Source organism: Ptychodera flava, chromosome 9, assembly GCF_041260155.1.
Source record: "Ptychodera flava strain L36383 chromosome 9, AS_Pfla_20210202, whole genome shotgun sequence".
Classification (NCBI taxonomy): domain Eukaryota; kingdom Metazoa; phylum Hemichordata; class Enteropneusta; family Ptychoderidae; genus Ptychodera; species Ptychodera flava.
In genome coordinates, this window is record NC_091936.1 from 18,640,394 (window position 1) to 18,658,495 (window position 18,102).

At 37.5% G+C, this 18,102-nt stretch overlaps 1 protein-coding gene across 1 annotated transcript in view; it reads left to right on the plus strand.

Moving 5' to 3' along the window:
* Nucleotides 1–18,102, plus strand: part of LOC139141195 (MAM and LDL-receptor class A domain-containing protein 1-like) — a 62,387-nt gene that overhangs the window by 26,927 nt on the left and 17,358 nt on the right. The window contains exons 28-46 of the mRNA XM_070710819.1: nucleotides 661–837; nucleotides 1,601–1,753; nucleotides 2,406–2,522; nucleotides 2,985–3,209; nucleotides 3,733–3,885; nucleotides 4,430–4,569; nucleotides 5,155–5,286; nucleotides 6,823–7,024; nucleotides 7,336–7,476; nucleotides 7,947–8,072; nucleotides 8,805–8,935; nucleotides 11,063–11,147; nucleotides 12,172–12,291; nucleotides 13,444–13,736; nucleotides 14,228–14,398; nucleotides 14,776–15,013; nucleotides 15,699–15,833; nucleotides 16,817–17,082; nucleotides 17,859–17,976. Of these exons, the coding sequence (XP_070566920.1) occupies nucleotides 661–837; nucleotides 1,601–1,753; nucleotides 2,406–2,522; nucleotides 2,985–3,209; nucleotides 3,733–3,885; nucleotides 4,430–4,569; nucleotides 5,155–5,286; nucleotides 6,823–7,024; nucleotides 7,336–7,476; nucleotides 7,947–8,072; nucleotides 8,805–8,935; nucleotides 11,063–11,147; nucleotides 12,172–12,291; nucleotides 13,444–13,736; nucleotides 14,228–14,398; nucleotides 14,776–15,013; nucleotides 15,699–15,833; nucleotides 16,817–17,082; nucleotides 17,859–17,976 (3,123 nt within the window). The remainder of the gene's footprint in view (nucleotides 1–660; nucleotides 838–1,600; nucleotides 1,754–2,405; nucleotides 2,523–2,984; nucleotides 3,210–3,732; nucleotides 3,886–4,429; nucleotides 4,570–5,154; nucleotides 5,287–6,822; nucleotides 7,025–7,335; nucleotides 7,477–7,946; nucleotides 8,073–8,804; nucleotides 8,936–11,062; nucleotides 11,148–12,171; nucleotides 12,292–13,443; nucleotides 13,737–14,227; nucleotides 14,399–14,775; nucleotides 15,014–15,698; nucleotides 15,834–16,816; nucleotides 17,083–17,858; nucleotides 17,977–18,102) is intronic.

Sequence of the window (18,102 nt, forward strand, 5' to 3'; positions counted from 1 at the left end):
GAGCACTTGTGGGCCAAGTTTAGACGCTTTTTCAAAAAATCTCCGGATTTGCAAAATTTTTGCAGCGCGCGTACTACTCACTGACAGGTTCTGGGGGGCCCCCGTTGTCGTTTGCACGGGAAATTTTCGTAAATTTTGACGTTTTTTGGGGGTTCGTTGATAATATAATTGAAATAACAGACTCCGCGCTGACCATTAACGTTTATTTATGGGCGAGGGCGAGAGGAAAGCCAAATTAACGGGCTCGAGCCTCGGCAAGCCTCGCCCGTTAATTTTTGGCTTTCATCTCGCCCTTGCCCATAAATAAACGTTAATGGTCAGCATGTTGCCTGTTATTTCTATACCGGTAGTATCTGTTGTATTTCCTGGTGTGATTTACTTAGTACTTTTTTGCAACACAGTGCATAGTGAGCTAATTCTGACATCAACACTTAGTTATAGTGGTACACCCATGTGTTCCTTCCATCAGTACATACTATCATGATAATGCCATGAGCAATAACTTGTCCATGTTCAAGTACAATCCCCTACGGGATTATTACACCTTTTTATTGTAGCATTGTCCAATGGTCTCATGCGCATTGATGCATGTATGTGGAAAAAGATTTTACCAAAAATTTGAATTCTACCTACGTCCTCTTTCACATATTTTAATGACAGGTGATCCCATTTGGGTCAAGGAAGGAACCCAAGGTCATGAGTGGCAGTACGGTCAAGTTCATGTGGATGAAAGCCTGAATATCAATCTGGTGTTCCAGGCGATTGCGGGTCAACAGTTCCAGGGTGACATTGCTATTGATGACATCGCAGTGTTAGATGGAGAATGCCCACCTCTAGGTAAGCCACGGTTCCTAATAAATTCCTTTGAAACCGACTTTGTCAATGTTGTGGCATTTCTTTCTGTGAGTGTACTTTTACAGTAAAGGCATGAACTACATGTATGCAGTGTTGATTCTCAGTGACATGAAGACAAGTGTATATGTGTATTGTATGCTTTGTGTTGACTATGCAATGCAACTTGACTTGATGCTCTAAATTCTTTGGAAAATTCACAGAATTTAAATTCTGTGAAAAATTCACAAAATTTTTATTGTAGGAGGTTGATTGAACTTAATACTAGTCTAAGACAGAGTAACAATATCAATAGGCCATTGCCTTTGAAGACTTTCCATATAGTTGAAAGTGGGCAAAATCAACCTAACTTTCCTGAATTTGTCATAAAGGGGATTTCATACCAGTTGCTATCGTTGTATGCAACCAAACGTATTTACTGCTGTTGAGCATTTATACAACTTCTGCAATTGCATCAAAAGAAAGATATTTTTTCAAAATATGTATAGGGATATTCATCATATGAATTTCAAATATTGGCAATGTTTTGCACAAGTTACAACATAAACTGATCATACCTGATTGTAATTGATCAAACCGATCATTTGTCAGTACCGGTAGCTTTGTTGCTTGATAAATATTTAGTAGGGATATCAAGTTTCCCAATTCCAGGGTAGATCCATACACTTTTTTTTTTCATCAATTTATTTTTACGGTATTTTGTTTGTTTAATCATGGATTGTGTTTCTCCTACTCCTCACCATGACAGCTTACTGTGACTTTGAAAGTACGGATATTTGTGGCTACCGTCAGGATTTGGAAGACACTCCGGACTTTGACTGGATACGTGGAAGCGGAAATTCTGCTGAACACGGTGAAGGCACTGGACCAGATTTTGACAAGACATATGGCACAGCTTATGGTAAGTGTTTGAAATTGGGTGTATTCTTTGTTGTAGCATATGTGTGTGTGTGTTCAGTCTTTTCTCCCCAATTTTGTTAATGTCGGACGTAAATGTATATGGCAACTTTGCACAGTGTATCATACTTCTAAAGGAATTGTCTGAATATGTCCATCTATTTGCCTGTGAGGCTTTTTAGATATCTTTGAGAATATGCCGTGTATTAATGTGGAAGTGATAGTCTAATGCCTTACTGCTGGCCAGAAACCTTATACACTCATTAAAACTGAAAGAGTTGAACTTTTGCTCAAACTTTCCTCGCGAAAACTTCAAAATCAAGAATAAAAATCAGGGGTCGGCATGTACATTTTGACCCTAGCCAAACATCAAGTTGCCTAACATTTACTTAGACACTTGAAATACAAAATGGCCCTGTCTTTAATCTACGGAAAAAAATAAATGTCTGATCTTCACGAAAATGAGACAAAGAAAACTTTGTTTTTCAACAAGCTTCAAGAGAAGCTTGCAACAAGTGGAGACTAGAAAGGTTTTGCGAAAATTTTAGAGTTCAAGTATCTATGTCCAAGGTGTATTTCTACCCACATGTACAAGAATGGCTGTGGCATCACTTTAATATATGATTTATAAATCACGCATGCATTGTCTGTCATAGGTCACTATATGTATGCCAGCGGAACTGACCGTAATGTTGGAGATACGACTAGACTATTGAGCCCAGTTTATCCACAAACATACTTCCAGTGTATTCATTTCTGGTATCATATGAGAGGTGAGATTAAAATTCATACAATCTACTCGCTTCAAGAAAACAATGGAGTATTTCACACCTTGATACAGAGTGAAGAGTGTGAATAAATCTTTTTGTTGGTATGGATTTTTTCCCATTTACTGTCGTTTTTGGTTCTGTCACATTCATTAGCCATGTATAAATTAGGATTGGAAAAGGTTAGTCGTACCACAGCATTAATTGATTATGAAGCAGAAGAATAATTAATTTATTCTCAAGATTCCACAAGACTGTTGAAAAAAGCTAGGACACAGAAATAAAATGAAAATTTAATGCAAATTGGATAATTAGCCCAAATTGTGCAAATTTGGGTATGTTGACCAATCAGTGTGGACAACTTTAAAGAGACGTGTCCATGATGTGAATCCATTGTAATGATGAGAGAAATACATATAAATTATTAATCTGTGTTGTCACACTGTACAACTCCTCATCATCCATCAGGCTCAGACGTTGGCACGTTATCCGTGTACATCAAGGAAAATGGTGAACTTGGAAACGCTCTCTGGAGTGAAAACGGTCATGCGGGAGAGTTCTGGCATTCGGCAACGGCTGACTTTACCACCACGGCAGAATATGAAGTTGTCTTTGAAGCAGTAATGGCTGATGGTACAGCAGATATAGCCATTGATGATGTTGAGCTGATCGATGGACCTTGCATGATTGATGGTAGGTTGCAATGTTGGTCCATACTTTCATACAAAGTGTCACTTCTCAAAAGAAACACAAGTTACAATGTAGAAAATCATCACCAAACACGGTTTACATTTTCACACGAATCACCTCACAACTGTCCCTATTGCAAGGCTTATCACACTCAATGAAACAATATGATAGAACAAAGCACACATATTTTTGTAGGGCTGGTTGTTTAAGTTTAGAAATTCCATTACATTGACCGGTATAGGTGCTGCTGTAATATACTAGACGCAATCTTGGTCATTAAGACATTACATGCTGATTTGGCCCATTCATAGTTTGTGAAGCAGCTTGACCCCCAACGATTATGATATTTATAGAATGTTCAATGTCGGGCTAATGTTCTAATGCAGCTGTGCCCATTTCATTTCCAGTCATGGTAAAGTAAAGATGATTTATCAAGTTTTGATTATTTTTGAATGCTAACACTTACTACTCTCAACAAAATGTGTGGATTCATTGACAACTAATAAAAAAATGCGTTGTCGTTCAGGAACTTGTAACTTTGAGTACGGCACATGTACCTGGTCTAACTCCCCGAGAGAGGATAACATGGATTGGGTCAGATACAGTGGCAGCACCAGTTTCTATGGTTTCCTGGATCTGAGTGGACCCTCAAAGGACCACACACTGGGAACAGAAGATGGTATGTACATGTAACTCTAATCATTTGCATGTTAACTTATCCATACTGACATCCGAATGAACACTTGCACCCAAAAGATCCATTGTAATTGCAACACATCATTTTGTAGGTCCTGAATTAAAACTAAGAAGTTGCTCATGACCTTCAACATCAAACATATTATAGAGTTGGTCCTATGACTTGGAGCTGACCTAGCTCTTGTCAGTGTAAAAACTGCAGACCACATTTTATTAATTTAAAAAAAAATAACAAAAAAGTCTTATGTATATTATTGATTTTCTCATCCAAGAAATTCATTGCAATTTCATTCTTGTTCGTTAAAGGTATACTGTCACCTGTTCCAATTTTGCCACAGTTACCATGGAAAGAGAAAATCTAACCAATCACAGATTTTAAGCGGGTGGCCGTATTTTAAAAACAGCGCCCTCAAATGGGCTTTTTGAATACCAAGGAACGCCCCTTTGACCATATATGGGCATATTTAGATTACAGGTGACTGTATACCTTCAAGATGAGGTAGTTCATGTCTTTCCTTAATCTGCAGGCTTCTACATGCTGTTGGATACGGGTTTGACTGACTTGGCCGGTCACACTGCAATGCTTTATTCGGAATCCTTTGAACCCGGCACTCGTTGCTTTGGATTCTGGTATCACATGTATGGAAGTAACACAGGAAAACTAGAGGTGAGATCAGGATAATGTGTTTTGTATAGTCCAAAAAACCCCAATTATTACGTCAGTCTGCAGTATTGTTTGATGGCAAAGTCTAATGACAGACCATGGCTTTCCTTTCCTTTCGGTGAAGAATCAAGATCAAAATGAGATTAATTATGGCAAAGGGTTAAGTCAGTATTAGTGAAAGTATTGACTTGATAAGTGTATGATTTCTGATAGTTTCCATATGCCATATCTGTAAGTGCGAATGTGGTGCGTCAGCAGGTAAATTATGAATGTGTGAATGGATAGATGGTTAAGTGACTGGTTAGGTTGGTGGATACCTGGATTGATGGAGGGTTTGAGGGGGGCATTGAGGGAGGACTGGATGGAAGGAGAGATTGATGGAGATGGGAGAGGGAGGGGGAATGGATGGATGGATATCTTGATGAAAGGATGAACAGACAGATGACTCAAAGAGGAATGGAAGGACTGAAAATGTCCATCTGTCCGTCAATCTTGGATATATTCTGACATCATCTTGTACCAAAACCAGCCTACAGTAGTTTCTGTCATAAGCTAACAAGGATATAAAATTCTGTTTTATCTTTGAAGGTGATTGTGCGTGAAGAGAGAGAAGAAGAATACGGCGCCAATCCTGAGTATGTGATATGGGAGATCAGTGGTAACCAAGGTGATGTGTGGAGGTTCCATTCAGAAGTCATCACTTCAAGTTCATATTTCGTGGTAAGTGTTACTTTCATCTTAAATTCCCTTTTAGTGCATGGTTAAAAATTGTTTTATCCAATCTTGTCAAGATTTTTCACCTTCTTGTTGATAACCAGTGATGGATAATATACCTCAAAATTATTTTTATTTGTTGTGATTTTTCTTTTGTAATAAAATTAAAGCAAAAATCAAAACCTAAACAAATCATGCTCTGCAATGTGTCTTCACTGATAAGTCTTGCAGATCAATACGTCAAAGAAGAGCCTCCAAAACATTTTTCTCCTAAATTCTTCACACTTCCACCATCAAAAAGTCAACTTTCAAAACGTTTCCCAGCAGATTCATCTGTCAAGTTGATGAAAACCAGTAAAACATCACATTTCGATATGATGTGCTTCAACAGAATGACACTTGAAATCCCCTCAAATGATTTTCACAGACTTTTCTTGTCAGCAGGACACAGCTTTACACACACACAGTAATTTTTGCTGACTTGATCGATAATGAATACCTGTATGTATGTCACAGCCAGTGTGTGCCACAGCAATTCTTTGGGTGCGCTGATATTTATGCTGATTTTGCATACTTTGGCCTGGAGAAGGGTGTGGATAACTTTGTAGCAGGTCATTAGTTTCTATCCCTCAGAGATTTGTTAAAGTATGAATTAACCGTTTGAGTGCTGTATTTTTTCCTACCAAAATTGCCAATTTTTACAAACTTTTCTATAATTTTTCTGATAATTTTTGACCAAATGAACATAACATTTCATTGGCCACAGTTTTTTATCAACATTTTGGCAAAAATTTGACAAAAATTGACTGAGGTATATTTTTATAAGGGTGACAAAAATTGACATTGGCGCTCAAAGGGTTAATGAAGGAATGATATAGACACATATGTTTTGACAGTTTGTCTCAGTGTCTAATTAAAATTATTGTTTTGATCATTTTTAACTGTATGGTGTATTACCCCTTTCACCCTTCACTGTGGTACATCCCCATTATATAGAATAGAATGGATGGACCCTATTAGGGAATTGGGGATGAAAGAGGTGAAATTCTTTCATAGAAAACATTGTGTAAATGCTGTCGATAGACATACCATACAACCATTTTCACCCAAATCATGTAAAAGTACTGATCAGAACTGCAACGAAATTGAGGTAGGTAACTATATTTTAAGTTGCACTGTGTCATAAAGTCTATATGTGGTTTCCGTTCAGATGATTACTCTGGCGATATTGCTAGACTACACATAAATATACAAATGTCATAATATTTACCTTGTGTGCTTAGCTTCAGGATTATTAAAATTGTAACCTCATTCAGACTTTTCTGACACAAGGTGCCTAAAAAATGTTGACCGATATTGGTTTCGTTGTCGTTCTGATGCACTTTCACAGAGTTTGAATGAAAAGGGTTGTAAATGTGATTTTATGGATGAAAGAGTTAAACAGCTAGAGATTCTTTGTTGTGTTTGTTTTACTTTGCCTTCCTGCCCAAGTACCATCTGATTTGCCTGTTTCTATTCTGAATTCATCCTGTCATAAACTAGATCATAATGAGAGGAACAATTGGCGAGGGAATTCTGGGACAAGGTGACATCGCCCTTGACGACACCTTCACTGTGCCTGGTATCTGCCCAGCACCCACAATGCCCCCACCACATGTGTGTGGTGATGGGACCGAGGTAGATTTCCAGTATGTGTGTAACTGGGAGGAAGATTGTGAAGATGGATCTGATGAATTTGAATGCGGTAAGACTAAGTGTCTTTTTTTTATGAACTGTTGCGATGTTCCTTTGCACGGACTGAGTGATTGAAAATAGTAAATTCAAAAATTGCAATTTCCTTTGCAGTAGCTAATACCTGTAAAGTTATCCTAGAAACTTTCACTGTGAAAACAGGTCTTGATCTATTGCAGCATGCTTGCTGCTGTTGTAAAGCAGATATTCTACTGTTTTGTGATGAATTATAGAAGCAAGCACAAAGTTGAAAATATCAGAATACTGTTAGACGAAAACTTGATGGTCTGAATAAATTCAATTGGACTGTTATCATTTTACCAGGTGAATGTGACTTTGAAGATGGTCAGTGTGGCTATGAGGACATGAGTCGGGACAGCGCCTATGTTTGGGTCAGAGACAGGAATGGTACAGAGACCTCACAGACTGGACCACAGTATGATCACACCCTGGGAACTGAATATGGTCAGTACAGTTTGTAGACCACCAAACTGTGTTACATTCTACAGTTCAATTATAGTAGTATCAGTCCTTCCAAAATCAGAGTCTTATTACACACCTACTGTTTGTATGGGGGTTGGGCCTGTGTACAGGGGAATGGTGTGAAAAGGTACGATATGGATGACATCTGCTGTCGTGAAAGAAAGAGAAACGAAAAAAATGTTGGTATATCATGATGGCATGACATATCACTTTTCTCTTAAACAATAGTTACAGTTTGTCACTAGTGGTTACAATTTGTTATCAGTGGTTAGTTTTTCTATAACATACACTGTACTTTATATCTTTCAGTTATAGTCAAACTGCTTTCTCAACTTAGGTTGGTACATTGTTATGAAAGGTGGTTATAGGTAGTTACAGACAGCCACAGGTCTCTATAGGTACAGACCCTTCTATCTGTTCCGTAATCATGGCACTATTGTTTTTCCTAACAGGTTGGTACATGGCAGTAGAAGCCCAAGAAGGCAATGCACTGAGTACAGCTGTACTCAGAGGTGGATTGTTGAAAGAGACTGGTCCGGATTGTCAGATGATATTCTGGTATCACATGTATGGACAGGGTGAGTTTAAAACATGACTTCAAATTATTTACTGTTTGAGGGGCACCTACTGTAGCATGTAAACACCAGCAGATGGAAATTTTTTGAGCTGTATAATTTGCAAGCCTTTGTAAGATAATCTCTGCTTCAAAAGATGTAATCGTGAACTCCTTGGTGCTTTAGTAATGAAAATTAGTAAAAACAAGCTTTGGATGTTGTCCCAAATAGAAATGGTAACCTTTCATCAAATCCTTCTGAAACTTTGTTCAATAGCGCTGGTCGCAAATGACGTCATTTTTTCTCTCTCATTAATATTCATGAATAAATATTTGTCCACATTTTCGCATAAATGACGAAAATAAAACCTGCTAGTGTTACAGTGGCTTCTAAACGTCATTTATGGCTCAGACTACAAGCTGCAGCAACAGCCGTGAAACAAACAATAAAATTTGTCTGAATTTTAGGCAGCATTGTCTGATGCTGCACACGTGCAGCTATATTTAGTAACAAACCTGAAATTGCGATCAATGCTATTGTTGAATTGTACCTATGATAATGCTTGATTTGCATATTTCCATTTAATTGTATGTTGAATCTGCTCACAACACCAAACCGGACAAACAGAAAGTTGACCTGCTTGCCTTTCACCTTTGCCCTATGAATAACCTCTGTTCACTTTGAGCTAAATTCAGGAATCTAATACATATACTTCAGAGGAAAAAGAGCACAAATTGTTATACATTTTCCTTCTAGACATTGGATTCCTGGATGTGTTCATCGTTAAAAACACTGTCTCAAGCCGTTTTTGGCATCTCAATGGTAACCAAGGCAATGAGTGGCAACTCGGTGTAGTTCAGATCGGCCGAGTTAATGCAAACTTTATGGTGAGTAAATAGCGCTGGTAGTTGTAATGAAAAATGTAGAAACTTGACAATTTGGATTCCTTTTTAGTCCTTGAGGACGAAGTCCGGCGGGGACTTATAGATTGGGTCCCATCCATCCATCCGTGCGTCCGTCTGTCCATCTGTCTGTCCGTCCGTCATCAACAGTTTCTCAGACACTGCTGAACCAATTTTGTTCAAACTTGGCACAAAGGCATAGCACTATGACCTACAGATGCACATCGATTTATTTTGCGATACGATTCAATATGGCCGCATGGTGGCCATATTTTTGCGATTTTTCATGTCTTTGAATATTAACTCAAATATCTGTGTATTGATTTTGTTCAAACTTGAGACAAAAGGAAAGCACTATGATCTACATATGCATGTCAATTTATTTAGTGATACGATCGAATATGGCCACGAGGCGGCCATTTTTTTTTGCGATTTTTGATGTCTTTGAACCATAACTCAAATATCCATGTACTGATTTTGTTCAAACTTGGCACAAAGGCAAAGCACTGTGACCTAGATATGCACGTCAAGTTATTTTGCGAAACGCTAAAATATGGCCGCGAGGCAGCCACATTTTTTGCGATTTTTTCATGTCTTTGAACCATAAATCAAATATCTGTGAACTGATTTTGTTCAAATTTGGAAAAAAAAACTTGTCACAGAGACAGACCAGAACAGAAAATACCATTTTTTATACATAAAGAGCAAAACAGAATAAGAATGAATTCAGTTCGTGCTCACACAGATTTTTCTGTCGCAAGTTTTTAATGTCAATGGACGCATCAAGGTCATTCCACAGCAACCAAGACACCAAAGATTATAACCAAGCAGACAAGCGGGGACTGTGTCATCAACGATGACTTGTCATTTGGTGTATTTTGTATGTTGACAAACCATATGAGCTTTCAGAGTCTTAACATCAGAGATAAATGCAATTTGAACAAGATGAGTTTGGCAAGGATGAACCGTGTACAGGAAGTTCTACTGATGTGATCTTTAGTTTCAAATTGATGAAAAAAAAAGTTGACATTTAAAGAATAGTAGATTGCAATTACTGACATAGTGTCACTGTTTTAATCATTAAAATTGCTCTCTCTCTTAAATTTGTGCTGATTAATAGTGTAATAGAAAAAATTCATCTTAAGTACAAAAAATGTATATGTAAATGTACTTAAAGCCCAAATAGCTGCAAATTTTATGCAGCAGTTTTTTCATGATTTTATTTTCAAAACAAAGTTGGTTCTCGTAAATGTGCTAGCTGAAGGACATGTATAGAAGTATCTCGGCTTGCTGATTTGGACCATGCCCACGCATTTTAACAGGTTAAAGCCCCAGTAATGCTAACTTTTGATGATAATTTCACCATTTTTATTTTGAATGTGAACCATAATTCCTTGTTCTTCTCCCCAAAGAATGTTGACATACACAGTATCCAGCTTGTCAACTCAGCCCCTATGGTTGTAAACTGCATTGTTATTGTTGAAAACTGACTTCTTGTCCGGACTAGAATTCAAATGTAAACAATAACCATGCATTTTACACATATAGACGCTAAGTTGACAAGCTAAATAGTGAGTGTTTCAACATTCTTTGGGGAGTAGAATAAGAAGTTGCAATTGATTTATAAAATAAAAATAATGAAAAAATCATCAAAAGTTAGCATTACTGGGGCTTTAAATAATAAATGGTGCTGCACACATAAAATGGCCCCCAAGATAAAGTGCAAAAAATGCAGTATTTTCTGCACATACACATCGTGATCATAAAAGAAACAAGCATGATGCCATTTACTTGAATGTATAACACTTGATGGCCAACATTTCGTTGTTGTAATCTTTATTTTCTCTGTCACATGATTGGTTTTTGAAAATGGCGAGAAATCTAAAATGATGTTAAAACATTTGAATTTACATGCCACTTTTGACACTTATGACAGTGTTATACGCTTTATCAGTCTTATTCACAGAAAACTCTAGGAAAACTGAGGATATTTTAGGATTGGTTTATTACACATTCGCAGCTATTTGGGCTTTAACTTGACAACAACAACAAATGACGGGTTTTCCCAGTGAATATTGTAAGACATGACAATGCTATGCCTTTTGATTTCAGGTCATGTTTTCGGCTTCTAGAAGCTTTGGTGTGTATGGTGACATTGCCATTGATGATGTTGAGATGGCATACTGCCAGATGCCAGGTTTGTAAAAATTTACCTGCCGAAGTTGCAAAATTGTATGTTGTGAAACACTTGTATAGCCTACATTCGGTCAATCTCCTTAAGCAAGTCTGTACATTTTCCCTGGTCAATGATTTTTTCTAAGTTTGTTAATAGTGTTAGGGATGATGTTTTCATTCATGGATAATGGTGACAGACAAGCCCATGTCCAAAGCTTTTCAATATCCAATTTCTGGTATCAGGAAAAAAATCCTATTGATATATCTAAATCTTCTTTTTAATATTTAAAGGTAAAGTAATTAATTAATGAGACATTTTATCAAAGATTTTATTGCTGGGAAGTATTGGATATTTTGCCCACTTCTCTTTTACAAGAAGATGACACTGTTCCCTCGTTGTGGTCCCAATGTCAAGGTCAGAAAAACAGCTGGTAGTAGTTTGTTATAACAAAGTGCTAAAAAGGGTCATTCATAGTCTAAACACTACACTTCTATCACTAACATGAAAAAATAAATATTTGTATGAAATACGATGGTTTCAATCGGGTTCGAACTCACAATGTACGGTACCCAATCACCTAGCAGAGAAAGCTACAGACAAAACCGCTCGGCTAAATCCCAATATCGATGAGACTTTTAAGACTGTAATCTCACAAGTATGGGGAAGTTTGTAATTTGTTACGGTACCCATTAATGTTAAGATTAGCATTGTACTAAGTCAACTACTGGAGTATCTAACCCCAAACTTCATAAAGACCAACGGGCACACAAAGAAAAAATATGTCCAAATTTCTGTTGGTAACACCAGATGTCATATGTGCATTGCTATATATTTAGTGACAAATTCACAATCTCAATCTGCACCATAACAAGTCAGCATTTTTGTATATTTTTCTCAATCTGCTATAGCAAGTAAGCATGCTAGTGTATATTTTGTCAGCTGATGATCAACCATTGCTCACTGACATCAATTTTTTTTTTGTGAACAACATAAAATAGTTTATTTTGGTTCATTCAGAGTGATTCATTTTTTCCATCATTTTCAGAAATCAAGGAGCAGTGTGAGGCTGGTCAGTATCGCTGTGATAGAGGAAGCTGTGTTGAACAAAACCAACTCTGTGATGAGGCTGATGATTGTGGAGACAGATCGGATGAAAGAGACTGCGGTATGGACTTATTGTCATCAGTATTGTCATTGTGTGGCTCATGGCATGTCCTTTTGAACATTTCAATGCAATTATACTTCATGTAGGGCATGGCTCATTTTATGTACATGTATCTTGCTTTAGATTTTACCACACTCTCTAACACTCTCACTAACTTAAAGATGGTTTTGCCTAAACCCATGGTTATCAATGGGTGATTGTTGAAAACCTTAAAGAGATTTAAACGACTAGGTTGCATCACAGTCCCTCTATTGCTCTTTCTATTATTAGCAATAGATAACTCTTATTAAGGTACATATAGTATTCATCTCACAATTGAAAGACTTCAACTTTTGCTCAAACTTTCCTCTAGGAATAATTGAACCATTTCTTTTAAACTCAAGAATAAATATTGGGGGTCACCGTGCAAATTTTGGTACTACAGAAACAAATTACCCAAGATTTACCGATACTGAAAATTCAAAATGGTCACCATTTCTGTGCTCACTCTGTGGAGAAACATAAGGTTTTTCGATTTTCAAGAAACTAAGATGGTGAAAAGTTGTCGTATATGAAGAGCTTTAAAATGAACTCTCTCAAGTGGTAAATCGGAAAAGCATTGTAAAAGTTCCAGAGTCCAAATATCTGTCCCGAGGTGCATTCTACCTTAAGTGAAAACATCCTGCTTTCAGGTTTTTTGTGTGGAATGGTAAACATTAAATGTGCACCGTCTGTATCTGTTTTACAGACACATAATAACCTGTCAAATTGTGCTGTCAACCCTTTGAACTCTGATCCCCTCGTGACCCACGACATCATACGTAGAACTCATCTCTGTTTCTCTAAACAGTGTTCCAAGAGCCAAAAGCTGTTCCTATTGACTCATAATCTGCAGCAGCGGATCAGCAGTGTGTTTTAGCAATGGTTCGGCCTCTATCAGAAAATGCTGAAACAAATGAAACTTTTGTATGAAGTAGACATAAAATGAATGTGGGTACTGTAATTGCCGTATGTTTTGTACAATAGCAACAGTTGGTAAAAACACATCCGTAGGATTTTGTTTGAAGACAGTAACTACGAAAAGCCATAATGTCATTGATCAAAAGTAACGGTTTTGTAAATGTGCAAACTCATGACTCAAATCTAAACATTAGTACTTTGCATATTTGACAGATGACTACACAGGCTGTAACTTTGAACAACCTGGCAATGAATACTGGTGTGATTTAAAACGCATTTATCACAATGGAGGCCAGCCTGACTCACAGTACGCTACATTTGATTGGTGGCGTGAGAGTGGAAAGCAAGGCTTGCTGGGAACTTACACAGGACCAGGGCGCGATCACACCACTCGTACAGCGGCTGGTCACTACGTCTACGCCGATACTCGTCTTCCACGTAGAGCTGGTGATATGGCCCTCTTCAGAAGTGAAAATTACGTGCCAACACAAAATGACAACTGCCATGTAAGTTGCTTCAATCCCAAAAAAACTATTTTGCTCAAAATTTGATATATTCAAGTCTGTATTAAGAAGTCTTAACATAGTCTTCAGAGAGATTGTTTTGCAGTCATACCATTTATTTGGCTTGGGATTGTGTAGCGGTCAAACACAAACATTAACTTTACAACCACCAAATCATACACAGAGTAAGGGTCGGCAAAGCCGTCTAATGTTTCATAGTCCAAAGGACCAGTATCCTGGTAAAGGGCGTCCTCCAGCTTGGTTTTTTAGTGGTCATGCATCCCTTCTGATAATGCAGCGTCATCATTTTCATGGTCATTTATATTTTAGAGAGGGCAACTGTACTTCCTTTAGAAGGTTTCTCAACACGGTGAACACAAGATTTGTTCATTTCTTAGTTTTGAAGACCAATCTCATGGTCACGCGCAAGTGATTTGGGGCAGTTGTCAATCTTTCTTCAATATTTTTATCTTGATATTTTTTTCCCTTCACAGTTAAGATTCTACTATCATATGCTGGGTACCAGTGCTGGAACACTTAATGTGTATCTGCGTCCATATGAAGGTTACATCAACCCTGATGACATTGTCTTTACTGCCACTGGCAATGGTGGAGACTATTGGCACAGAGTAGAGGTGCAGGTGAACAGCAATGATAACTGGCAGGTAGGTGGTCAGAAATCTGTCATATGCCAGTCGGCACAAGTGAGAATTAGTGGTTACTAACATTCAGATGTGATCTAATAGGGATGTTGTTAGGGGCCTTTAGGTATGTACTGTATCCCTGACCTAACCTTGACAACTCCTTGTGTTACTAGTGATGAATACAAAATGTTGTCTGGACCCACAAAACTTCATTCTTGCCATGCCAATGTGATGGACTTCCTGACTAGTGGGCCATACAATTTCGTTCAAGTGTGTTTGAGGGTTTGAGGGTTTGACCTCTGACCTGTGAGTCAGCAGAATATTGTTATGATGATATGTGTTTTATAAGTAGGTAGTTTCACACTTTAATTAAACACATTTACTTCTTTTCTGAACAGATTTTGTTCCAAGCCATCGTTGGTTCTGGTATGGATGGATACATTGCCATTGATGACATCTCATTCACTCCAGACTGTGTTGTAACATTGGTTGGTCTACCCGTAGTCACACCACCATCTCCTGAACCAAACCCCTGTGGTGAACAGTTCACTTGTGATAATGCAAACTGCATTGATCAGTCTTTGGTTTGTGATTTCCAAGATGACTGCGGTGACAACTCAGATGAGAGTGTATGTGGTGAGTAAAACGTCTTTAAAAGAAGCTTTGTTGCCGAGATATTTGAGGTTAGCTTTGCTGCAATATAGCTTACATTCTGTACATTGCTGGCGCTTGGGTCACCAATTTTAGATTCCAACCAGCATTGAGAATGGAACTTGGACAAGTTCCCTAAAGCATAGCCGACCAATGCTTTCTATGTTTTATGGATGTGCTATGATTTCTTGTTTGTTGTTCCACTCATTTCTGATATATGTTGTGTTACACTGAACACCCAATTGTGAGATCCCAAACACGTACCTCTTTCAGGTGCAAACTGTTAATTGTACTATTCCTCAGGGCTACAATCTATAAGATGGCTGTTTTATTTGTCCTTGGCTTAGTTCGTAAAAAAATTCAACTGGACACATCTAACATCAATGCAAGATCACATCAGTTTGTTTTCTAGAATATCCTTGCTATTCCGCACAAAAAGAGGCAGCATCCGCTCTCCCAAGGAAATGAAATCAATGCAATTTGCACACATGGAATCACATCAACTAAATATGATGAAATACTCTCAGTTGATGTATTACGTTATTACTTTGTTCACAATATTTGACAATAGTTATTCATTGAGACATGGTTCTTTGTCTATCTATTGCACTGAATCATTCCCTCAGTCAAATACTTCAAATCAACTGGTTTATTAATTGGTCATTTGCAGGTACATGTGACTTTGAGGATGGTCAGTGTGGATGGTTTGACAATAGTAACGGTCAGTACAGTTGGGAGCACTTCCAGGCAGGAAGTTCAGAATCCATCTTTGCACCGGAAACTGATGCCACCGGCAATGATGAAGGTTGGTTTTCTCTCATTACAACCATTTGGTACAAAGAGGACATATTTGATATGGCCTGATGTAATCCAGTTGAATTTATAACGGTCAAAAATCCCTCCAACGTACACGCACCTACACAAAAGTAACTCATATTTTGCCACAAGCAAGATACTCAACTCTTTGGTTTCATATGTTGAAGTCATTATTTCAGTCCAATTCACTGTAGTACATGTGCTTCTGTGATGATATAGAAGAGTGTGATAGCCAGGCAAAGACATCGAACAAGTGAAGTATTAAATTCAACCACAGGAAAATTCTTGTAACAAATCTCACACAGACTCTTCCCATGTTTCCTACACAGTGAAATCTAATCTTATAGATATCTCATCTCAGACATCTTTCATACATGTTGGGATAGACTTTTGAACAAAAAGTTACGAAAAGAATGTATTGTTATCTTTTTGTTTACTGCATTACCTCTCTTCTATAGGGTGTTGCTTGTTGATAATTTTCATAGCACTCTCAAATTTATTTCAGCTTACTGGTATATCATCAATAACTTTCTTTAAAATGACATTTAATCTCAATCAGCTATTTTACAACTTTCAATGCATTTTGTGTTATTTTTGGTCTGGTTGTGAAATGATTTCTTGTCCTACTCTAAATATCATATCAAAAGCCCCGGTTACCATAATCAAGTTGTCATCACAGCCTGTGTTATCCCTATTGTTATTTTTCACAATTCAGTTGCAGTCAAGACTAGAATTCATCTATCACCAATAACATGCCATCCCTTGTACAATACATGTCAGTTATGTTGGCAAGTCTATCATTACCGGTAGTCTATATTTCATCGTATTTCAGGGAGATTATGAAGCAAATTGCTTGTTTCCTCCCACACATATTATTAAAAATAGTATCAAAAGTTACTCCTTTTGTCCCTTGAAGCCTATAATTTAGCATTGATTGGCGTGAAATCACTGCATTCATTTGTCTTGTTCCAGGCCATTACATGTTGGTTGAAAGTGACAATTCCAGGTTCTATTTTGGAGCCTTCTTGGAATCCCCCATACTTGGTGCCATGGGTGCGGCATGTGAAATGGACTTCTGGTATCACTTACACGGTGAAGACACAGGTTCTATCTTTGTATACCTGCAAAACGGAACCACCTTTGAAGACTTGGCTCTGCTGTTTACTGTGACTGGAGATCAGGGTAACCAATGGCATCAAGCACGCATTATGCTTGGTGGACATCAAGCAGGCTACAGGGTTAGTATATATATACTTGCAGTGATAATTATTATCAGCACACATACTATACTATTTGTTCAGACATTTTTCTAACATTTTTCATCCCAGCAGACAGAGGATCAAGCACTTTCTATCCATCTGAGTCTTTTCAACATACTGGTTCAAAATATGGATAAAGTTGTCTTTCAACATATATATTCTTTTCCACTAAATTTGTAATACAATCCAACTTGGCCCACTGGATGGTTTCTATTTTTTGGCAGAACTTTTTTAACGTTCATTGCTCTAGAGATTTCATTGTATACCTGTTACTGGTTATGTCTTTGATATATAAGTATTGAAATATAAATACCTTTATTATGGTGTATGTGTAATGATGTTAAAATGTAAGCCAAACAGAGATTTCAAAATCAAACTGATTGACAAAATAATCAGTCTGTGGATATGCTGTGCTCCATTGATCAAAAACAGTTAACAGGGTACTAGTCTAGTGTATTGATAATTTAAAGAGTGTGGTGTTTATCAGCTGTGTCTATAGTCAATTAAATGAACTGGATTCAAGCTACAAAGTCCTAACACAATATGGACAATTTGCTTCCAAACTCTAATGTGAGAACCAGGGATTTAGGACTGCCATATTTATTCAGACATCCTTTCAACAGAGCCTGCAGAAACTGCCTCATTCCAACTCTGTTATTGAATGAACACCATCAAATAATGAGCTGCTTGAAATCTCACCTAAACCACTTCAATCAATAAACTTGTTTTTATCTCTTTTTTTCTTCTGACACCAGATTGACATAGAATCGTACCCAGTCCTTGGTACCATTACTGGTGATGCTAATGATGCTGCCGTTGATCACATTGAGTTTGTCAACTGTCATCCCGGTGATGTACCACCCAATGCAGACCGTGAGTGTCTTTTTGTCAAAAAAACAGTAACTGTAATGTAACAATAAATGTAGAGTAATTACCCATTTCCCACTTTGATGCCCTTTTGTACTTGCCTTGTCCTGAATTAATACAGTTTATATGAAT